The 22,451-nt window shown below is 45.9% G+C and overlaps 1 protein-coding gene across 3 annotated transcripts in view; it reads left to right on the plus strand.

The window, feature by feature from the left end:
• The first annotated feature begins 210 nt into the window (after nt 1-210).
• DDX23 (DEAD-box helicase 23) overlaps nt 211-22,451 on the plus strand; it is a 94,636-nt gene continuing 72,395 nt past the window's right edge. The window contains exons 1-3 of one of the 3 annotated variants that reach the window (XM_063952723.1): nt 211-330; nt 1,111-1,321; nt 21,026-21,109. In XM_063952723.1, coding sequence (XP_063808793.1) covers nt 1,128-1,321; nt 21,026-21,109 — 278 coding nt within the window. In that variant the 5' untranslated portion in view covers nt 211-330; nt 1,111-1,127. Of the gene's footprint in view, nt 331-390; nt 413-1,110; nt 1,322-21,025; nt 21,110-22,451 lie in introns of those variants that run through there. The other 2 variants (XM_063952721.1, XM_063952724.1) reach the window with 2 other exon arrangements.

Raw genomic sequence — 22,451 nt, forward strand, 5'->3', positions numbered from 1 at the left:
CTTTCCTTACCAACATCACTCACTTACCTCTCACTGCTCCATGCACAAGACAATGCACCCATTTCCCTCTTATCTAGCAGTCTTTATAAAAATAAACTGACCATCAAACTAATGAGTACGAGTATTCCAGGTAACTGCAGTAACAACACCCCTCACAGTAACCCCTAGAGGCGCTATAGAGCAGTCTGTCACCAGCAGCCAGATACGTAATACGCACACTTCCGTACAGCGGCGGCCTTCCCAGCATTCCGTAGGTAAACAAGATGGCGCCTTAGTGTGTACGGATTAGCGACGTATAGCGAGAGATCAGTATATTGCCGGTGTATAGCGGTGAGTAATGGTGGCCCGTGTGGGTGTGATCATGTCCATAGCAGATTACAGGGCTGGTGTATAGAGGCGTCCTGGCCATGTTGTGTGTATATTCCGTGTGACCTGAGAGGTTTTCTACACAGTCTTTCCACGTTGAGGGAATACAGGGTGTAAAGCATGGGTCTTCAATCTGCGGCCCTCCAGCTGCTGTGGAACTACACATCCCAGCATGCCGTACCTCAGTTTTGCCATGAAGGCATGCTAAAACTGAAACAGGGCATGCTGGGAGGTGTAGTTCCACAGCAGATGGAGAGCCACAGGTTGAAGACCATTGATGTAAAGCATCTGGTAAACTGTACGCATTGTTAAAGTGATGTGCAATGTGCTTCCAGCACATCTGTTTGTAGCTTTTACAGATTGCATGTAAGGGGTCATCTTTCCTGAAAAAAAGTAAAAATCTTGCTGCTGTTAAATGATTGTAACAAGTGTCTCCACATTATATTGCAGCTCATACTGCTACCTACAATGTTGTGCGTCATAATATATGTTAGTCATTTCATCTGAAGCCTCACTTGCTATCCGCAGTATTATCTGTATACAATTCATACATAAAACAGGCTGCAGTATTTCTTATATAAAGTCCAGAGCAAGACAAGGGTGTATTTGTAGCATGTAGAGAAGTGTAGATGGAATAAGAAAATTCTCCATTTACTGGAAATGTACTGAACATCTCACCTTTTCATTTATTTTGCATGTGTTTAAATTAAAGATATGAGAGCTGTGGATATATCTTTTATGTAGCTAATTATTGTATTCAGATGGCTGGGGAGCCGACCGATAAACGTGAGCGTGATGCGTCTCCATCCAAGGATCGTAAGCGGTCTCGCTCCCGATCTCCTGAGAGGGACCGTGATAGGAAAGCTTCTCCGACAAAAGACAGGAAGAGGCATCGCTCTCGGGAGAGAAGACGCTCACGAAGCCGTACCCGCTCACGCTCTAAATCTAATGAAAGGTAAGAACAAGCTGCTGTGTGAATTATTTTTTCTTCAGTTTTTGAAGCCATTGAAGTAAGCTGTCACAATACATTTTAAATAAATACCGCAGTAAAGATCCTTATAACATGTCCGTGTATTTACTTTTTTCTACTTCTTAAGACTGAATTATACCAAACAGTAAAGGATTTGGGACATTAAAATATATAACTTCTCGAGATATATTGTTTTTTATTATGTTTTATATCCTATCTTTTGTATTCTGTGCTCTCTGTTTGGTGAATAGCTCCAGCCATCCACCAATCAGCATGCTGACAGCCATTCACTAGCTGGAGGCAGATAGAGGATGCTGCCTGGCTACTCTGATTGTGTGACCACCCACCAGCCCTGCTTGTAGACCCCTAGAATTGTGGGTCCCTGGGTGGCTGCTCAGTGTGCCTATACATTAAGAATGCCCTGATATGGGATCCGGTCTGAAGATCGACAGTGTCTAGGTTGACCACTATAGGTCGACAGTCACTAGGTCGACATGGATGGAAGGTCGACAGGGTTTCTAGGTCGACAGGTCTAAAGGTCGACATGAGTTTTTCACATTTTTTTCTTTTTTTGAATTTTTTCATACTTAACGATCAACGTGGACTACGATTGGAACGGTAAAGTGTGGCGAGCGAAGCGGTAGCACCATGCCCGACGCTCGCCATGCGAGGGGACGCGGTGCACTAATTTGGGATCCCGGTCACACTACGAAGAAAACGACACCAAAAAAAAAAAATCCTCATGTCGACCTTTAGACCTGTCGACCTAGCACATGTCGACCTAGAAACCCTGTCGACCTTCCATCCATGTCGACCTAAACATTGTTGACCTAGACACTGTCGATTTGATGAACCACACCCCCCTGATATATATACTGGATGTAATCAATTTGCGGTCTGTTGGGATCCCAGCGATCAGGATACAGACGCAGGGACTATTCTCACTCGTGGGTGTCCACGACATCCAGAGAGTGAGAATAGAACCTGCGCTGGCATTCTGGTGGGCGGGATGCCGCTGTCGGGATATTGACAGGCGGCATCCCACCCACCTGGAAATAGTATGTATTCCATATATTCCTAAAACAGACCAATATAATATAAAAGCCAACACTACTGACAGTGTATCTTATTTAAGTAATGCTTCAGAATATTTGCCCTTTTTTGTTTTGTTCTACTAATGGATTTTAGGTTGAAATAAAGGTAAGACAAAAAGAAATGGCAGTAGAGTAATTTTAATAAGATGACGGACACCACGTGCATCCAGTATGGCCTGTATGCAAGTCTACCAATGTCTGGAATTGAACAGTAGGAATGCAACATCATTCTTCCACAAGAACATCATGTACCTGACACCTGTTTGATGGTAGAAACCACTGTCTCTGGCGTTATTCCAGAATAACTCATGAATGCATGGTGGTGCTCCGATCTGAAGAAGCTCCTGTCATATGGATAACATCAGTGTCATGCTCATAATCACCTCATAATAACGGATACAGTTTATGCTCTGTATCCGTTATTATGAGGTATCCAGCAAAAGCAGTAATATATCATGTCAATACTGATTTAGAATCCTATAGACCATCTGCTATAAGAAAATGATACTCTGTTGTGCAAAGCAAGGAACCACTGCCTGGGTTGTTGACTCCGGGTTCTCATTGATGACTGTCTATATTGTGAAATTATATATAGGAGTGTGCCTATGACAGCTATGTAATATTCTTTTTACAATCAGGATATATTTACAGGTGTTGATTGGTGAAGGTTTTATGAAATAATTATCAATAAGTTTGAAAACGGATTCCTAATCTATAATCTTATATGGAAATGTTTTGTATGCTGTAGCGGCCATAACAACATATCACTACTAAAATAATAGGTGAATAATTATGCCCTAAATTAACTACTTATGATACTTTGAGCTAAGCTGTATGACTTAGGTATTGATTATCCACACGTTGGATTTAAGTAAAAATGTAATTCATACAAAAAATTCACCATGGACACGAATATTGTCCTTTAATATATATATATAACTAGAATAAGGAGGGGGTGACATGCATATAATTATTTACAAAGTCACACAAATCACAATTACTTACCCCTATTATCCTAAGTAAGAATATTAAAAGTTTTTTTAAATTAACAATCATATCAATTTAATCATCACATATACAAAATATAAGAGTAACTGCCAATAAGTAGATAGTATCAAAGTCCACCTGAATGTCAATGTTTTTCATGCTTTTTTGTGTGCAGCCTCTAATGTCTGTCACAATCGCTATATATTGCACAAAAAATGCAGAGTTTTATATGGGTTAACAGCACATATCCAGTTTCAAAAGTCACTAAGAATGTACACCCAACTGGGGAGTGGGGGATTACTGACATTGCCCTGGGGTCTTAATGTAGCATTGGGTTAGTGAGGAATAGGTGGAGGCTGCGACAGCACGACAAGGTGATCCAGACTCTGTGTAGCTGTAAGGTGTCCGGAGTAGGTTCACCACTGCACACCTAATGTGATTCTTGGTCTCCTGTATAGTAAAGCACTGCATCATCCAGTGTTGTGGATTCTCTCCAGCATGTTCGTTTTCAGGAGAATACCCAATCATGCGATGGCATCAGTGCTCTCCATTTATCCATGTATTTCCATATATTATTTATTTATTTACGTCCTAGAGGATACTGGGGTCCACAGTATCATGGGGTATAGACGGGTCCAGTAGGAGCCATGGGCACTTTAAGAATTTGATAGTGTGGGCTGGCTCCTCCCTCTATGCCCCTCCTACTAGACTCCGTTTAGAAAATGTGCCCGGAGGAGCCGGTCACGCTGAAGGAAGCTCCTGAAGAGTTTTCTGCATTTATTTTATATGTTTGGTATTTTCAGGCAGGGCTGGGTGGCACCAGATTGCCTGCTTCGTGGGACTGGGGGGGAGGGGGGAACGGCCCAACCTCTTGAAGGGTTAATGGCCCCGTTCCCCGCTGACAGGATACTGAGCTCCTGAGGGAACTATTCGCAAGCCCTCCAACGGCGAGCGTACATTCCCACAGCACGCCGCCACCCCTAACAGAGCCAGAAGAATAAAGAGTGGCGAGTACTGAGCCGGCGTCCCAGTTAGCGGGCGCCGGCCATTATGGCGACACAAGGGTACAGAGTCGTACGGCTTCTAAATGGGGCGGAATGCGTCTCCAGACACAGTACACAACTGAGTCACTGTACACTGTACCCATACTGGCAACACAGCCTTAAAACGGTTTCTGTCCATGTTAAGCACCAAATTCCTCAGCCAGTATAAAAAAAGTGGGAAGACCGCGCACCATTGAAGGGGTGGGGCTTCACCAACACCATTTTCCCTCTGCAGTGTACACAGACGCTGATTGACAGGGACAACTTGGCATTAGCGGTAAGGGTGCGGTGGGGGCTGGCTCCAAACAACTCTGTGTCTCCCTGAAGGGCTCTTTGTGGGTTAATTGTGCTTAACCTTTTCGTGTGTGTGTGTGCTGTCACATTTACATTATGTCAGTCAAAGAGTGTGTTTCTTGTACAGTGGAGTGTTCCTCTTCACCAGGGGGCTTACTGCTGGGTATTCAGGCTTCACAGAATAGCGGGACTGAACCAGAGTGGGTTAATTCTCTGAAAGGAATGATCTCCACTCAAAAGCCATCAGGGGCTCTAAAACGCCCGCTACCTCAGCTGGCTGACACAGATGTCGACACGGATACTAATCTCCAGTGTCGACGACGATGAGACTAATGTAACTTCCAGTAGGGCCACACGTTACATGATTGAGGCAATGAAAAATGTGTTGCACATTTCTGATGTTACCCCCGGTACCACAAAAAAGGGTATAATGTTTGGAGAGAAAAAACTACCAGTAGCTTTTCCTCCATCTGAAGAGTTAAATGAAGTGTGTGAAGAAGTGTGGGCTTCCCCTGATAAAAAGCTGGTAATTTCTAAGAGGTTACTAATGGCGTACCCTTTCCCGCCAGAGGATAGGTCACGCTGGGAAACATCCCCTAGGGTGGATAAAGTGCTCACACGCTTTTCAAAGAAGGTGGCACTACCGTCTCCGGATACGGCCGCCCTGAAGGAATCTGCTGATAGAAAGCAGGAGGCTATCCTGAAATCTATATATACACACACAGGTGTTATACTGAGACCGGCTATTGCTTCAGCCTGGATGTGCAGTGCTGCTGCTGCGTGGCCAGATTCCCTGTCAGAAAATATAGATACCCTAGACAGGGTCACTATATTGCGAAACGTAGAGCATATAAAAGACGCACTTTTATACATGAGGGATGCACAGAGGGATATTTGCCGGCTGGCATCCAAAAATTAGTGCAATGTCCATTTCTGCCAGGAGAGGGTTATGGACTCGGCAGTGGACAGGAGATGCAGATTCCAAACGACACACGGAAGTTCTGCCTTATAAGGGTGAGGAGTTGTTCGGGGATGGTCTCTCGGAGCTCGTTTCCACAGCAACAGCTGGGAAGTCTACATTTTTACCCCATGTTCCCTCACAACCAAAGAAAGCACCGTATTATCAGGTACAGTCCTTTCGGCCCACTAGGGGCAAGCGGGTTAAAGGCGCGTCCTTTCTGCCCAGAGGCAGAGGTAGGGGAAAGAAGCTGCAGCATACAGCCAGTTCCCAGGAGCAAAAGTCCTCCCCCGCTTCCTCTAAGTCCACAGCATGACGCTGGGGCTTCACAGGCGGAGCCAGGTACGGTGGGGGCCCGTCTCAAATATTTCAGCAATCAGTGGGCTCGCTCACGGGTGGATCCCTGGATCCTTCAAGTAGTATCTCAGGGGTACAAGCTGGAATTCGAGACGTCTCCCCCCCGCCGTTTCCTCAAATCTGCCTTGCCAACCACTCCCTCAGGCAGGGAGGCAGTGTTACAGGCAATTCACAAGCTGTATTCACAACAAGTGATAGTAAAGGTGCCCCTACTTCAACAAGGAAGGGGTTACTATTCCACAATGTTTGTGGTACCGATACCGGACGGTTCGGTGAGACCCATTTTAAATTTGAAATCCTTGAACACGTATATAAAAAAATTCAAGTTCAAGATGGAATCGCTCAGGGCGGTTATTGCAAGCCTGGACGAGGGGGATTACATGGTATCACTGGACATCAAGGATGCTTACCTGCATGTCCCCATTTACCATCCTCACCAGGAGTACCTCAGTTTTGTGGTACAGGATTGTCATTACCAATTCCAGACGTTGCCGTTCGGTCTATCCACGGCTCCGAGGGTCTTTACCAAGGTAATGGCCGAAATGATGATACTCCTTCGAAAGAAGGGAGTTTTAATTATCCTGTACTTGGACGATCTCCTGATAAAGGCGAGGTCCAGAGAGCAGTTGTTGGTAGGGGTAGCACTATCTCGGGAAGTGCTACAACAGCACGGCTGGATTCTAAACATTCCAAAGTCACAGCTGGTCCCTACGACACGTCTGCTGTTCCTAGGGATGGTTCTGGACACAGAACAGAGAAAAGTGTTTCTCCCAGAGGAGAAGGCCAAGGAGCTGTCATCTCTAGTCAGAGGCCTCCTAAAGCCAAAACAGGTGTCGGTGCATCACTGCACACGGATCCTGGGAAAAATGGTAGCTTCCTACGAAGCGATTCCATTCGGCAGGTTTCATGCAAGAACCTTTCAGTGGGACCTGTTGGACAAGTGGTCCGGATCGCATCTTCAGATGCATCGTCTGATAACCCTGTCTCCGAGGACAAGGGGGTGTCTGCTGTGGTGGCTGCAGAGTGCTCATCTTCAAGAGGGCCGCAGATTCGGCATACAGGACTGGGTCCTGGTGACCACGGATGCCAGCCTTCGAGGCTGGGGAGCAGTCACACAGGGAAGAAACTTCCAAGGACTATGGTCAAGTCAGGAGACTTCCCTGCACATAAATATTCTGGAACTGAGGGCCATTTACAATGCCCTAAGTCAGGCAAAACCCCTGCTTCAAAACCAGCCGGTACTGATCCAGTCAGACAACATCACGGCGGTCGCCCATGTAAATCGACAGGGCGGCACGAGAAGCAGGACGGCAATGGCAGATGGGCGGAAAATCACGTGTTAGCACTGTCAGCAGTGTTCATTCCGGGAGTGGACAACTGGGAAGCAGACTTCCTCAGCAGGCACGACCTCCACCCGGGAGAGTGGGGACTTCATCCAGAAGTCTTTCAAATGATTGTAAACCGGTGGAAAAAGCCACAGGTGGACATGATGGCGTCCCACCTAAACAAAAAGCTAGAAAAATTTTGCGCCAGGTCGAGAGACCCGCAGGCGATAGCTGTGGACGCTCTAGTAACACAGTGGGTGTACCGATCGGTTTATGTGTTCCCTCCTCTTCCTCTCATACCAAATGTACTGAGGATAATAAGGAGAAGAGGAGTAAGAACTATACTCATTGTTCCGGATTGGCCAAGAAGAGCTTGGTACCCGGAACTTCAAGAAATGATGTCAGAGGACCCATGGCCTCTACCGCTCAGACAAGACCTGCTGCAGCAGGGGCCCTGTCTGTTCCAAGACTTGCCGTGGCTGCGTTTGACGGCATGGCGGTTGAACATCGGATCCTGAAGGAAAGGGCATTCCGGAGGAAGTCATTCCTACGCTGATTAAAGCTAGGAAAGAAGTAACCGCAAACCATTATCACCGCATATGGCAAAAATATGTTGCGTGGTGTGAGGCCAGGAAGGCCCCAACGGAGGAATTTCAGCTGGGCCGTTTCCTGCACTTCCTACAGTCAGGGGTGACTATGGGCCTTAAATGGGGTTCCATTAAGGTCCAGATTTCGGCTCTATCGATTTTCTTCCAGAGAGAACTGGCTTCACTACCTGAAGTTCAGAATTTTGTTAAGGGAGTGCTGCATATTCAGCCCCCTTTTGTGCCTCCAGTGGCACCTTGGGATCTCAACGTGGTGTTGGATTTCCTAAAGTCACATTGGTTTGAGCCACTGAAAACCGTGGATTTGAAATATCTCACGTGGAAAGTGGTCATGTTGTTGGCCTTGGTTTCGGCCAGGCGTGTATCAAAATCTGACACTGAAGAAGCCGCCGACGCAATAGAAGGTGGGGAAACGCGTCTGTCGTTACAGGAGTTAGCAGCGGAGACACTAACGGGCCGGCCGGCCGCAGGCATAAGAAACCCCACCGAGGTTGGGAAGTGAAATACGCTGCAGTAAGAACCCGGAGGCTCCAGATAAGGCTAATACCAGCCGGGAGGGGTTCATCCAAGAACATCTCACAGGCATAGTATCATACCCTGAAAGAGTGGAATGCTATAATTGCTGTATAAGAGGCTTTAATCTTGTATGATCTGCCTAGCTAAACGGCAGAAGCCCGAAATATGGATAATGCAAGTCTAAGAGCATAATTGAATGTGGATCTCTTTTAATTGACTAGAGAGACTTTCTGATTCAGGACTGAGCTATTAATTGAATTTATGCTGGGACAAAATATCACTATCTGAAAGGAAAGATACTTGGCATGGTTGCATGTCACAAACCATAAAAAAGCGCTGGACAACCTATTTTGGTTTGAATTCATTGGAGGCGATATAACTATAATATTCCAAGAGAAAGTTATTAATGGTTCATCATCTTTTAACATATATATTGAGGATATAAAGTGTATTAGGTATATGTTGGAATCGATTAATGTATCCTCTATTAATAGACCCAGGAGTAATATATTGATTGGTTTCATAATATAATTTTTATGTGATGCTGGCCGGCATATAGCAGTGTATGTGTTTGTATGTATTTAAACATTTTTAGAGATTAATTTTATGTGATAATAAATATCCATATCAGAGTGAATTGCGCAGTCCCAGATTTGTTTTTCTTGTGTATCAAAATTGGCGGCTTTGTCATGTAAAAGCCCTTATCTGATTTTCCATATGGATAGGGCAGAATTGAGGACTCGTCCCCAGTTTCTCCCCAAAGTGGTATCAGCTTTTCATCTGAACCAACCTATCGTGGTGCCTGCGGCTACAAATGACTTGGAGGCTTCCAAGTTGTTGGATGTAGTCAGGGCCCTAAAAATCTATGTTTCCAGGACAGCTGGAGTCAGAAAGACTGACTCGCTCTTTATCCTGTATGCGCCCAACAAGTTGGGTACACCTGCTTCAAAGCAGACTATTGCTCGCTGGATCTGTAGTACGATTCAGCTTGCACATTCTGCGGCTGGACTGCCGCATCCTAAATCAGTAAAAGCCCATTCCACGAGGAAGGTGGGCTCTTCTTGGGCGGCTGCCCGAGGGGTCTCGGCTCTTCAACTTTGCCGAACAGCTACTTGGTCGGGGTCAAACACGTTTGCTAAATTCTACAAGTTTGACACCCTGGCTGAGGAGGACCTTGAGTTTGCTCATTCGGTGCTGCAGAGTCATCCGCACTCTCCCGCCCGTTTGGGAGCTTTGGTATAATCCCCATGGTCCTTACGGAGTCCCCAGCATCCACTTAGGACGTTAGAGAAAATAAGAATTTACTCACCGGTAATTCTATTTCTCATAGTCCGTAGTGGATGCTGGGCGCCCATCCCAAGTGCGGATTGTCTGCAATACTTATATATAGTTATTGCTTAACTAAAGGGTTATTGTTGAGCCAACTGTTGAGAGGCTCAGTTGTTATCATACTGTTAACTGGGTATTGTATCACGAGTTATACGGTGTGATTGGTGTGGCTGGTATGAGTCTTACCCGGGATTCAAAATCCTTCCTTATTGTGTCAGCTCTTCCGGGCACAGTATCCTAACTGAAGTCTGGAGGAGGGTCTTGGTGGGAGGAGCCAGTGCACACCAGTAGTCTAAAAGCTTTCTTTATAGTTGTGCCCAGTCTCCTGCGGAGCCGCTAATCCCCATGGTCCTTACGGAGTCCCCAGCATCCACTACGGACTATGAAAAATAGAATTACCGGTGAGTAAATTCTTATTTTATATATATATATATATATATATATATATATATATATATATATATATATATGCACACACACACACACACACACACACACATACATACATACATACATACATACATACATACATACATACATATATACACATATATATATATATATATATATATATATATATATATATGTGTGTATGTATGTGTGGATATATATATATATATATATATATATATATATTATGAGCCCCCGCCAAATTTTGATGTTTTGAGCGGGACAGAAGCCCGCCGCCGAGGGGGCGGGGCTTCTCCCTCAGCACTCACCAGCGCCATTTTTCTCCACAGCACCGCTGAGAGGAAGCTCCCCGGACTCTCCCCTGCTTATACCACGGTAGACAGAGGGTTTTAAAGAAGAGGGAGGGCACAAAATTAGGTGCATATTGTATATGTAAACAGCGCTATCTGGGTAAACATAAAATTGTGTTTTTTTTCCTGGGTCATATAGCGCTGGGGTGTGTGCTGGCATACTCTCTCTCTGTCTCTCCAAAGGGCCTGGTGGGGAAACTGTCTTCAGAATAAGAGGTTCCCTGTGTGTGTGGTGTGTCGGTACGCGTGTGTCGAAGGCTCACCTAGGGAGGAGGGGGAGCGTATGAATGTGAGGTCTCCGTCGGCGGTGCCGACACCTGACTGGATGGATATGTGGAATGTTTTAAGTGCTAGTGTGAACTTATTACACAAGAGATTAGACAAAGCTAAAGCTAAGGAACAGTCGGGGAGTAAACCCACATCTGTCCCTATGTCGCCGGGACCTTCATGGTCTCAGAAGCGCCCGCTATCCCAAATAGCAGACACTGATACCGACACGGATTTGGACTCCAGTGTCGACTACGATGATGCAAAGTTACAGCCAAAAGTGGCTAAATGTATTCGATATATGATTATTGCAATAAAAGAAGTGTTGCATATCACAGAGGAACCCCCTGTCCCTGACACGAGGGTACACATGTATAAGGGAAAGAAGCCTGAGGTAACTTTTCCCTCCTCACATGAGTTGAACGAATTATGTGAAAAAGTGTGGGAATCTCCAGACAAAAAACTGCAGATTCCCAAAAGAATTCTTATGGCGTATCCTTTCCCGCCAACAGACAGGATACGTTGGGAATCCTCCCCTAAGGTGGACAAAGCGTTGACTCGTTTGTCAAAAAAGATAGCGCTGCCATCACAAGATACGGCTACCCTCAAGGATCCTGCTGACCGCAAGCAGGAGATGACCTTGAAATCCATTTACACACATTCTGGTACATTACTCAGACCGGCAATTGCGTCGGCCTGGGTTTGTAGCGCGGTAGCAGCATGGACAGATTCCTTATCGGCGGAGATTGAGACCCTAGATAAGGATACCATTTTATTGACCCTAGGCCATATAAAGGATGCTGTCTTATATATGAGAGATGCTCAAAGAGACATTAGTTTACTGGGTTCCAGAATAAACGCTATGTCAATCTCTGCTAGACGAGTCCTCTGGACCCGGCAGTGGACAGGTGATGCCGACTCAAAAAGACATATGGAGGTTTTACCTTACAAGGGTGAGGAATTGTTTGGGGAAGGTCTCTCGGACCTGGTCTCCACAGCTACGGCAGGTAAATCGAATTTTTTTGCCTTATGTTCCCTCACAACCTAAGAAAGCGCCACATTATCATATGCAGTCCTTTCGTTCAAATAAAAGCAAAAAAGTTTCTTGCCAGAGGTAAGGGCAGAGGTAAAAAGCTGTACAACACAGCTAGTTCCCAGAACAGAAATCCTCCCCGGCCTCTGCAAAATCTACCGCATGACGCTGGGGCTCCGCTGAGGGAGTCCGCCCTAGTGGCGGCACATCTTCGACTTTTCAGCCACATCTGGGTTCACTCACAGGTGGATCCCTGGGCAATAGAAATTGTTTCTCAGGGATACAAGCTGGAATTCGAAGAGGTGCCTCCTCGCCGGTTTTTCAAATCTGCTCTACCGACTTCTCCCCTAGAAAGGGAGATATTGTTAAATGCTATTCACAAATTGGGTCTTCAACAAGTGGTGGTCGAAGTTCCCCTGCTTCAGAGAGGGAAGGGATACTACTCCACCCTGTTTGTAGTTCCGAAACCGGACGGTTCGGTCAGACCCATATTGAATTTAAAATCCCTGAACCTATACTTAAAACGGTTCAAGTTCAAGATGGAATCGCTCAGAGCGGTCATCGCCAGCCTGGAAGGGGGGTATTTTATGGTATCCCTGGACATAAAGGATGCATACCTTCATGTTCCCATATATCCACCTCATCAGGCGTACCTGAGATATGCGGTACAGGATTGTCATTACCAATTTCAGACGTTGCCTTTTGGGCTTTCCACGGTCCCGAGGATTTCCACCAAGGTAATGGCGGAAATGATGGTGCTCCTGCGCAAGCAGGGTGTCACAATTATCCCGTACTTGGACGATCTCCTCATAAAAGCGAGATCACGAGAGAAGTTACTGAACAGCTTGTCACTTTCATTGAAGGTGTTACAGCAACACGGCTGGATTCTCAATATCCCGAAGTCACAGCTGGTTCCTACGACTCGTCTGACCTTCTTGGGCATGATTCTGGACACAGACCAGAAAAAGGTTTTTCTCCCGATAGAAAAAGCTCAGGAACTCATGACTCTAGTCAAGAACCTATGGAAGCCAAAACAAGTGTCTGTGCATCATTGCACTCAAGTCCTGGGAAAAATGGTGGCAACATACGAGGCCATTCCCTTCAGCAGGTTCCATGCAAGGACTTTCCAATGGGACCTATTGGACAAGTGGTCCGGGTCACATCTACAAATTCATCAGCGGATCACCCTGTCCCCTAGGGCCAGGGTATCTCTCCTGTGGTGGCTGCAGAGTGCTCACCTTTTGGAAGGACGCAGGTTCGGCATTCAGGAGTGGATCCTGGTGACCACGGACGCGAGCCTCAGAGGATGGGGAGCAGTCACACAGGGAAGAAACTTCCAAGGACTTTGGTCAAGTCAAGAGACTTGTCTTCACATCAACATCCTGGAACTGAGGGCCATATACAATGCCCTACGTCAAGCGGAGAACTTGCTTTGCGACCAACCAGTTCTGATCCAGTCAGACAACATCACCGCAGTGGCTCATGTAAACCGCCAAGGCGGCACAAGGAGCAGGGTGGCAATGGCGGAAGCCACCAAGATTCTTCGCTGGGTGGAAAATCATGTAAGCGCACTATCAGCAGTGTTCACTCCGGGAGTAGACAACTGGGAAGCAGACTTCCTCAGCAGACACGACCTGCATCCTGGGGAGTGGGGACTTCATCTGGAAGTCTTCGCACAGATTGCAAGTCAGTGGGCACTGCCCCAGATAGACATGATGGCATCCCGCCTCAACAAAAAGCTACAGAGGTATTGCGCCAGATCAAAAGATCCTCAGGCGGTAGCAGTAGATGCCCTAGTGACACCGTGGGTGTTCCAGTCGGTCTGTGTGTTTCCTCCTCTTCCTCTCATACCCAAGGTGTTGAGAATAATAAGAAAAAGATGAGCGAGAACAATTCATTGTTCCAGATTGGCCACGAAGGACCTGGTATCCGGATCTGCTGGAAATGCTCACAGAAGATCCGTGGCCTCTTCCTCTACGACAGGACCTGTTACAACAGGGGCCCTGTCTGTTCCAAGACTTACCGCGGCTGCGTTTGACGGCATGGCGGTTGAACGCCGGATCCTAGCGGAAAAGGGCATTCCGGATGAGGTCATTCCTACTCTGATAAAGGCTAGGAAGGACGTGACAGCTAAACATTATCACCGTATATGGCGAAAATATGTTTCTTGGTGTGAGGCCAGGAATGCTCCTACGGAAGAATTCCATCTGGGCCGTTTCCTTCACTTCCTACAGACTGGAGTGAATTTGGGCCTAAAGTTAGGATCCATTAAGGTTCAGATTTCGGCCTTATCCATTTTCTTTCAAAAAGAATTGGCTTCTCTCCCAGAAGTACAGACTCTGGTAAAGGGAGTGCTGCATATTCAGCCTCCTTTTATACCTTCGGTGGCGCCTTGGGACCTTAACTTGGTGTTGTTTCCTTAAGTCGCACTGGTTTGAACCACTTCAAACGGTGTAGTTAAAATATCTCACTTGGAAGGTGGTCATGTTATTAGCCTTGGCTTCGGCTAGGCGAGTGTCGGAATTGGCGGCGTTGTCTCATAAAAGCCCCTATCTGGTTTTCCATATGGATAGAGCGGAATTGCGGACTCGCCCTCAATACTTGCCTAAGGTGGTGTCATCTTTTCATATGAACCAACCTATTGTGGTGCCTGTGGCTACACGAGATTTGGAGGATTCTGAGTCCCTTGATGTGGTCAGGGCTTTGAAAATTTATGTGGCCAGAACGGCTAGAGTCAGGAAAACGGAAGCACTGTTTGTCCTATATGCAGCCAACAAGGTTGGCGCCCCTGCTTCGAAGCAGACTATTGCTCGCTGGATCTGTAATACGATTCAGCAGGCGCATTCTACGGCTGGATTGCCGTTACCAAAATCGGTCAAGGCCCATTCCACTAGGAAGGTGGGCTCGTCTTGGGCAGCTGCCCGAGGGGTCTCGGCACTACAACTGTGCTGAGCTGCTACTTGGTCGGGTTCAAACACCTTTGCAAAGTTCTATAAGTTTGATACCCTGGCTGAGGAGGACCTAAGGTTTGCTCATTCGGTGCTGCAGAGTCATCCGCACTCTCCCGCCCGTTTGGGAGCTTTGGTATAATCCCCATGGTCCTTTCGGAGTCCCCAGCATCCTCTAGGACGTTAGAGAAAATAAGATTTTAAACCTACCGGTAAATCCTTTTCTCGTAGTCCGTAGAGGATGCTGGGCACCCGTCCCAAGTGCGGACTACTTCTGCGAGACTTGTATATTGTTTTGCTTACATAAGGGTTATGTTATAGCTCCATCAGGTTGAACTGATGCTACGTTATTTTTTCATACTGTTAACTGTTTAATTGATACACAAGTTATACGGTGTGATTGGTGTGGCTGGTATGAATCTTGCCCTTGGATTAACAAAAATCCTTTCCTCGTACTGTCCATCTCCTCTGGGCACAGTTTTTCTGTAACTGAGGTCTAGAGGAGGGGCATAGAGGGAGGAGCCAGTGCACACCCAGACCTAAAGTCTTTCTTAAAGTGCCCATGTCTCCTGCGGAGCCCGTCTATCCCCATGGTCCTTTCGGAGTCCCCAGCATCCTCTACGGACTACGAGAAAAAGATTTAGCGGTAGGTTTAAAATCTTATTTTCCTGTGTCAAAGGAATTGAATACCCTGTTTGAAGAACCGTGGGTTAATCCTGGTAAAAAAAGTCAGATCCCTAAAAGGTTGCTCTCACCTTTTCCCTTTCCTCTGGAGGATAGGAAAAAATGGGAAAATCCACCGATAGTGGACGCATCAGTCTCTAGGCCGTTACGAAAAATTGTATTGCCTGTTCCTGGTGCAGCCTCCCTAAAAGACATGGCTGATCATAAAATTGAGACTACACTCAAATCCTTGTACACAGCTGCTGGGGTGGCCCAAAGACCCACTATTGCATGTGCGTGGATCACAAAAGCCATTGCAAAATGGTCAGGTAACCTAATTGAGGGATTAGATTCCTTGTCTGGGGGGGGGGTGTTGTTTTACTCCTGTAGCATATACAGGACTGCAAATTTTATGGTGGAAGCCATAAAAGAGATTGGCTTTCTTAATGCACGCACCACCGCTATGGCAGTGTCGGCTCGCAGGGGCTTGTGGATACGCCAGTGGACTGCTGACGCGGACTCCAGGAAAGGCGTGGAAGGCCTACCATTCACAGGAGAGGCCTTGTTTGGAGATGCGGATAAGTCTACGTATCTTCCTTCTGCAGCTCCCCTACCAAGAATTCAGCTTCTAAGTTATAGTCCTTTCGGATGGCCAAGTTCAAGGGCAAACCCAGAGGTGCTTCTAGTTCCTCCAGCAGCACTAGAGGTAAACCACGCAAACCAGCAATTGCAGGTGCTCAGGAACAGAGCTCAGGCTCTGCTTCCTCAAAGACTTCAGCATGACGGTGGACCGCAATGCCTGGAAGACTGTCAGGTGGGAGCCCGACTACAATTCTTCAGTCAGATCTGGTCAAGTTCGTTCCAGGATCCCTGGGTCATAGATCTTATTTCCCAGGGCTACAGACTGGAGTTCCAAGAGTTCCCACCTCACAGATTCTTCAAATTAGGCTTGCCAGTTTCACAAGAGGCAAGTATAACTTTACAGTATGCCAACCAGAAACTGGTACAGACTCGGGTCATTGTTCCAGTTCCACCTCATCTGCTCAACAAGGGGTACCACTCTTTGTTCGTAGTACCGAAACCAGACTGTTCGGTAAGACCGATTCTTAATCTCAAATCTTCGAACCCGTACTTACCGGTGTTCATATTCAAGATGTAGTCTCTGAGAGCAGTAATCTCAGGTCTGGAGGGGCGGGGGAATTCCTAGTGTTTCTGGATATCAAGGATGCGTACGTTCACATTCCGATCTGGCTGCCTCATCAGGCTTATCTACAGTTTGCACTGCAGGACTGTCACTACCAGTTCCAGGCCCTGCCCTTTGGTCTCTCCACGGCACTGAGGGTGTTCACCAAGGTGATGGCAGAGATGATGTTTCTAATCCGCAAACAGGGAGTGAACATAATTCCGTACCTAGACAATCTCCTGATAAAAGCACCGCCAGGGAAAGGTTGCTGGACAGCATTGGTCTCTCAACCAAACTCCTCCAGGATCACTGGTGGATTCTGAACCTTCCGAAATCTCACCTAGAGCCAACAAGGAGGCTCCCATTCCTGGGAATGATACTGGACACGGAGTCGCAGAAAGTGTTCCTTCCGTTGGAGAAGGCATTGGTGATCCAGTCGATGGTTCGGGATGTCCTGAAGCCAACCCAGGTATCTGCATTCACCTTCTGGGGAAAATGGTGGCCTCTTACGAGGCTCTTCAATACGGAAGGTTTCACGCAAGACCCTTCCAGCTCGATCTGTTGGACAGATGGTCTGGATTGCATCTTCATACGCACCAGAGGATCCGTGAGTCGCCAAAAGCCAGGATCTCCCTTCTGTGGTGACTACAGACGTCTCACCTCGTCTGAGGTTCGGAATTCAGAACTGGATTCTGTTAACCACAGACGCAAGCCTCAGAGGTTGGGGAGCAGTCACTCAAGGGGTGCAGTTTCAAGGAAGATGGTTAAGTCAGGAATTCGTTCTTCCAATCAACATTCTGGAACTCGGGACCATATACAACGCCCTTCTGCCGGCCTCACATCTTCTTCAAGATCGGGCCATTCAGGTCCAGTCGGACAATTTGATGGCAGTGACGTACATAAACCAACAGGGTGGAACGAAGAGCAGAGCAGCAATGTCGGAGATGTCGAGAATTCTCCTCTGGGCAGAAAGAAACGCTGTGGCTTTATCAGCGGTCTTCATTCCGGGAGTAGACAACTGGGAAGCAGACTTCCTCAGCAGACACGACCTGCACCCGGGGGAGTGGGGCTTTCACCAGGAAGTGTTCAGGTGCTTGACAAGTCAAAGGGGATATCCACAGATCGACATGATGGCCTCTCGTCTCAACAAGAAGCTCAAGCGATATTGTTCCAGGTCGAGAGACCCACAGGCGGTGGCAGTAGACGCCATGATGACTCCATGGGTCTATCAGATGGTGTACGTATTTCCTCCACTTCCTCTGATCCCAAGAATTCTAAAGAGAATAAAAAGGCTCAAGCAATACTCATTGCTCCGGACTGGTCAAGAAGGGCCTGGTACGCGAACCTTCTGGAGATGCTCCTCGAAGATCCGTGGCCTCTACCTCTTCGCGAGGATCTTCTGCAACAGGGCCCGTTCGTCTATCTGGACTTACTGCGGCTACGTTTGACGGCATGGAAGTTGAACGGCTGATTCTAGCCAGGAGAGGGATCCCTAACAAGGTTATCCCAACTATGATGCAAGCCAGGAAGGGGGTAACGTCTAAGAATTACCATCGTATTTGGAAGAAATATGTCTCTCTTGGTGTGAGAGCAGAAATTATTCTGCGGTGGAATTTCATCTGGGACGTTTCCTGCTTTTTCTGCAGGAAAAAGATGTGGGCCTGGATGTGGGCCTGTGGGCCTGGATGTGGGCCTGTGTCTGGGCTCCTTTTTAAAAGTCCAGATTTCGGCCTTGTCCATTTTTTTTTCAGAAACAATTGGCTTCTCTCCCTGAGGTCCAGATGTTCTTGAAAGATGTTATGCACATCCAACCTCCCTTTGTGCCTCCTACGGCACCTTGGGATCTCAACGTGGTGCTGCATTTCCTCCAGTCGGACTGGTTTGAACCGTTACAGGAGGTGGACGTAAAATATCTTATGTGGAAGACCGTCACACTGTTGGCCTTGGCTTCAGCAAGACGTGTGTCGGAGTTGGGGACTTTGGGGGTAATTCAGAGTTGATCGCAGCAGCAAATTTGTTAGCAGTTTGTCAAAACCATGTGCACTGCAGGGGGGCCAGATATAACATTTGCAGAGAGAGTTAGATTTGGGTGGGTTATATTGTTTCTGTGCAGGGTAAATACTGGCTGCTTTATTTTTACACTACAATTTAGATTTCAGTTTGAACACACCACACCCAAATCTAACTCTCTGCACATGTTATATCTGCCCCTCCTGCAGTGCACATGGTTTTGCCCAACTGCTAACAAATTTGCTGCTGCGATCAACTCTGAATTACCTCCTTTGTCTCATAAAAGTCCCTATTTAATTTTCCATGAGGACAGAGCTGAACTTGGAACTCGTCAGCAATTTCTTCCTAAAGTGGTGTTTGTGTTTCACATCAACCAACCTATTGTGGTTCCGGTTGTCACCGACACTTCTGCTACTTCAAAGTCTTTAAATGTTGTGAGCGCTTTGAAGGTGTATGTGAAAAGAACTGCTCGTCACAGAAAAATGGACTCACTGTTTGTTCTTTATGATCCCAATAAGATTGGGTGTCCTGCTTCAAAGCAGATAATTGCACGCTGGATAAGACTTACTATCCAGCATGCTAATTCCACGGCAGGTTTGCCATGTCCACAATCTGTATAGGCCCACTCTACTAGTTCGGTGGATTCTTCCTGGGCGGCTGCTCGGGGTGTCTCAGCTTTACAGCTCTGCCGAGCAACTACTTGGTCAGGTTCGAACATGTTTGCTAAGTTCTACAAGTTCGATACTTTGGACTCTGAGGACCTTCAGTTTGGTCAATCCGTTCTGCAGGAACCTCAGCACACTCCCACCCGGTTTGGGAGTTTTGGTACATCCCCATGGTACTAAATGGACCCCAGTATCCTCTAGGCCATAAGAGAAAATAGGATTTTAAATACCGGTAAATCCTTTTCTCGTAGTCTGTAGAGGATACTGGGCGCCCGCCCAGTGCTTCGTTCTTCCTGCAATGTTACTTGGTTAAGTAATGTTGGTTCAGCCGTTGCTGTTCAGGTTTCAAATTTGGTTAGGTTGGCTTTCCCCGTGTGTGTGTGTGGGTTCAGAATCTTACCACTATCCTTATCTATCCTTCTCTCAAAGTATGTCCGTCTCCTCGGGCACAGTTTCCTAGACTGAGTCTGGTAGGAGGGGCATAGAGGGAGCAGCCAGCCCTCACTATCAAATTCTTAAAGTGCCCATGGCTGCTAGTGGACCTGTCTATACCCCATGGTACCAAATGGACCCAAGTATCCTGTACGGACTACGAGAAAAGGATTTACCGGTAGGTAAATAAAATGCTATTTTTTTGAGTCATGTATTTTTTTATAGAGTTTTTTTTCAAAGTACAATACAGAACAAAAAACATATTCGTCGATGATGAAAACAGTAACAATAAAAAGGTGCCATCAATAAAAAGGTACAGATAAACTATAAATCTATCTGTGTGTCAATTTGTCTTATCAAACTATAGCAAGGTCACAGGAAACTCCTACAGATGTAAGCGTAGCATCTATGACGACTAATAATAGTATGCTATCAATGGAAAGGCAAGATTAGTACGGTGTTACTGCATTTGCTTATTATCTTATCGTATATACATTTAGGGGGTTTGATAGAGTCCCGTCAGGTCTGCCCAGTCTAGAGCTACACCAGCCACCCTACTTCTCAGAAAATTTACTGATAGAACCACGTATTTTGATCATGTGACGTTCATGTCGGGCCACATCGTTAACCAACGTCCTCCAATGATATATATTGGAAGAATCAGCTGAAAATCAGACAATTGCTATAATCGCCTTAAGATAGAGGACATAATCTATCATTTGTGACTGAGTGTGACTCTTCAAGATCTAAACCAAATAAACATATCCTTGGATTTATAGCAGGAAGTAAAGGAGTAGTGAGCAATACATCCCTCCGTATGCCTTCCCAAAATGCATTGGGGCAGATGTATTAACCAGGAGAAGGCATAAGGAAGTGATAAACCAGTGATATGTGCAAGGTGATAAATGCATCAGCTAATCGGCTCCAATATGTAAATTAACAGTTAAAAGCTGATGGGCTGGTACATTTATCACCTTGCACATATCACTGGTTTATCACCTCCTCCAGGTAAATACATCTGCCCATATAACCTTAGGGCAGTCCCATATCATATGCCAAAACCCAGTGTTATCAGCCCGACACTTGGGGCAAAAGGAATTATCTTTAAGGCCAGTTTTTATTATTATTATTATTATTATTATTATTATTATTATTATTATTTGTTTTTTAACTGCCTTTTTCAAATTTAATTTTTGGAATTTTTTTTACTGATTTATAGGGATCGAAGACAGAAAGATAGGAAGAAAGAGAGGGAGAGAGAAAAGGACCCACATCGTCGGGACAAAGAAAAGAAAAGATCAAGGTAAAAGTAACCTGACCATTTTATAAACATTCTTTAATTAAATATGAAGGTACCAGACCATAACGTTTAGTTTCAGTGTGAAAGTTGGATTGTCTGCAATCCACCTCAGTGCAAGATAATGGGGTCCACGCACCAACTGTTTTTCTCGGCACTGAGGACACCATTAATCCTGACCAAATCCCCAACTCTTTTTGCTGAAATGCAGCTTCAAACTTGCAAGGAACCTCCACCATGCTTCTAGGTTGCCTGCAGACACTCATTATTGTACTGCTCTTCAGCCCTTCAGCGTCTTTAGTTACAGCCAGATATTTAACATTTTTACTCATCAGTCCAGAGCACCTGCTGCCATTTTTCTGCCCACCAGTTCCCATGTTTTCATGCATAGTTGAGTCATTGAAGATACGGCTTTTTAGACGCAATTCTTCCATGAAGACCACTTCTGGCTAGACTTCTCTGAACAGTAGATGGGTGTACCTGGGTCCAACTGGTTTCTGCCATCTCTGAGCTGCTGGCACTGCTGGACATATTCCAATTTCGAAGGGAAGTAAGCATGATGTGTCTTTTATCTGATGCACTAAGTTTACTTGCGCGATCACTGCGTCTACGGTCCTCAACCTTGTCTGTTTCTTTGTGCTTCAGTGCTGGGAAATACAGGCAGTTGCTTATCCATCATGCAGTACCATCAGGGAGGCGTCTGATTGGCTCCAAATTTATTCGGCAGCAGGACAACAACCTAAAACATACAGCCAATGTCATTAAGAACTATCTTCACCGTAAAGAAGAACAAGGAGTCCTGGAAGTGATTATATGGCCCCCACAGGGCCCTGATCTCAACATCATTTAGTATGTTTTGGATTACATGTAGAGACAGAAGGATTTGAGCAAACCTACTTTCACAGAAGATCTGTGGTTAGTTCTCCAAGATGTTTGAAACAACCTCTCTGCCGAGTTCCATCAAAAACTGTGCAAGTGTACCTAGAAGAATTTATGCTGTTTTGAAGGCAAAGGGCGGTCACACCAAATATTAATTTATATTAGATTTCTCTTCTATTCATTCACTTTGCATTTTGTTTAATTGATACAAATAAACTATTAACACTTCTATTTTTTTAAAGCATTATTACTTTGCAGTACCTGCCTAAAACATTACTGCATATGTATAATATATATGTTTATTTGTATCTAGACAAAATCTGCACTTTAACTGTATTTGTGCAGGGCTTCATGCATAAAATGGGGTGACTGCAGCAGCTAAAATTCTAGACTGTATGAACATCGGAATTTATCAGTACAAAACTTATCTACTTTAGCAACTTGTATGAAAACAAATACAGAACCACAA

Source organism: Pseudophryne corroboree, chromosome 2 (assembly GCF_028390025.1).
Source record: "Pseudophryne corroboree isolate aPseCor3 chromosome 2, aPseCor3.hap2, whole genome shotgun sequence".
Taxonomy (NCBI): Eukaryota; Metazoa; Chordata; class Amphibia; order Anura; family Myobatrachidae; genus Pseudophryne; species Pseudophryne corroboree.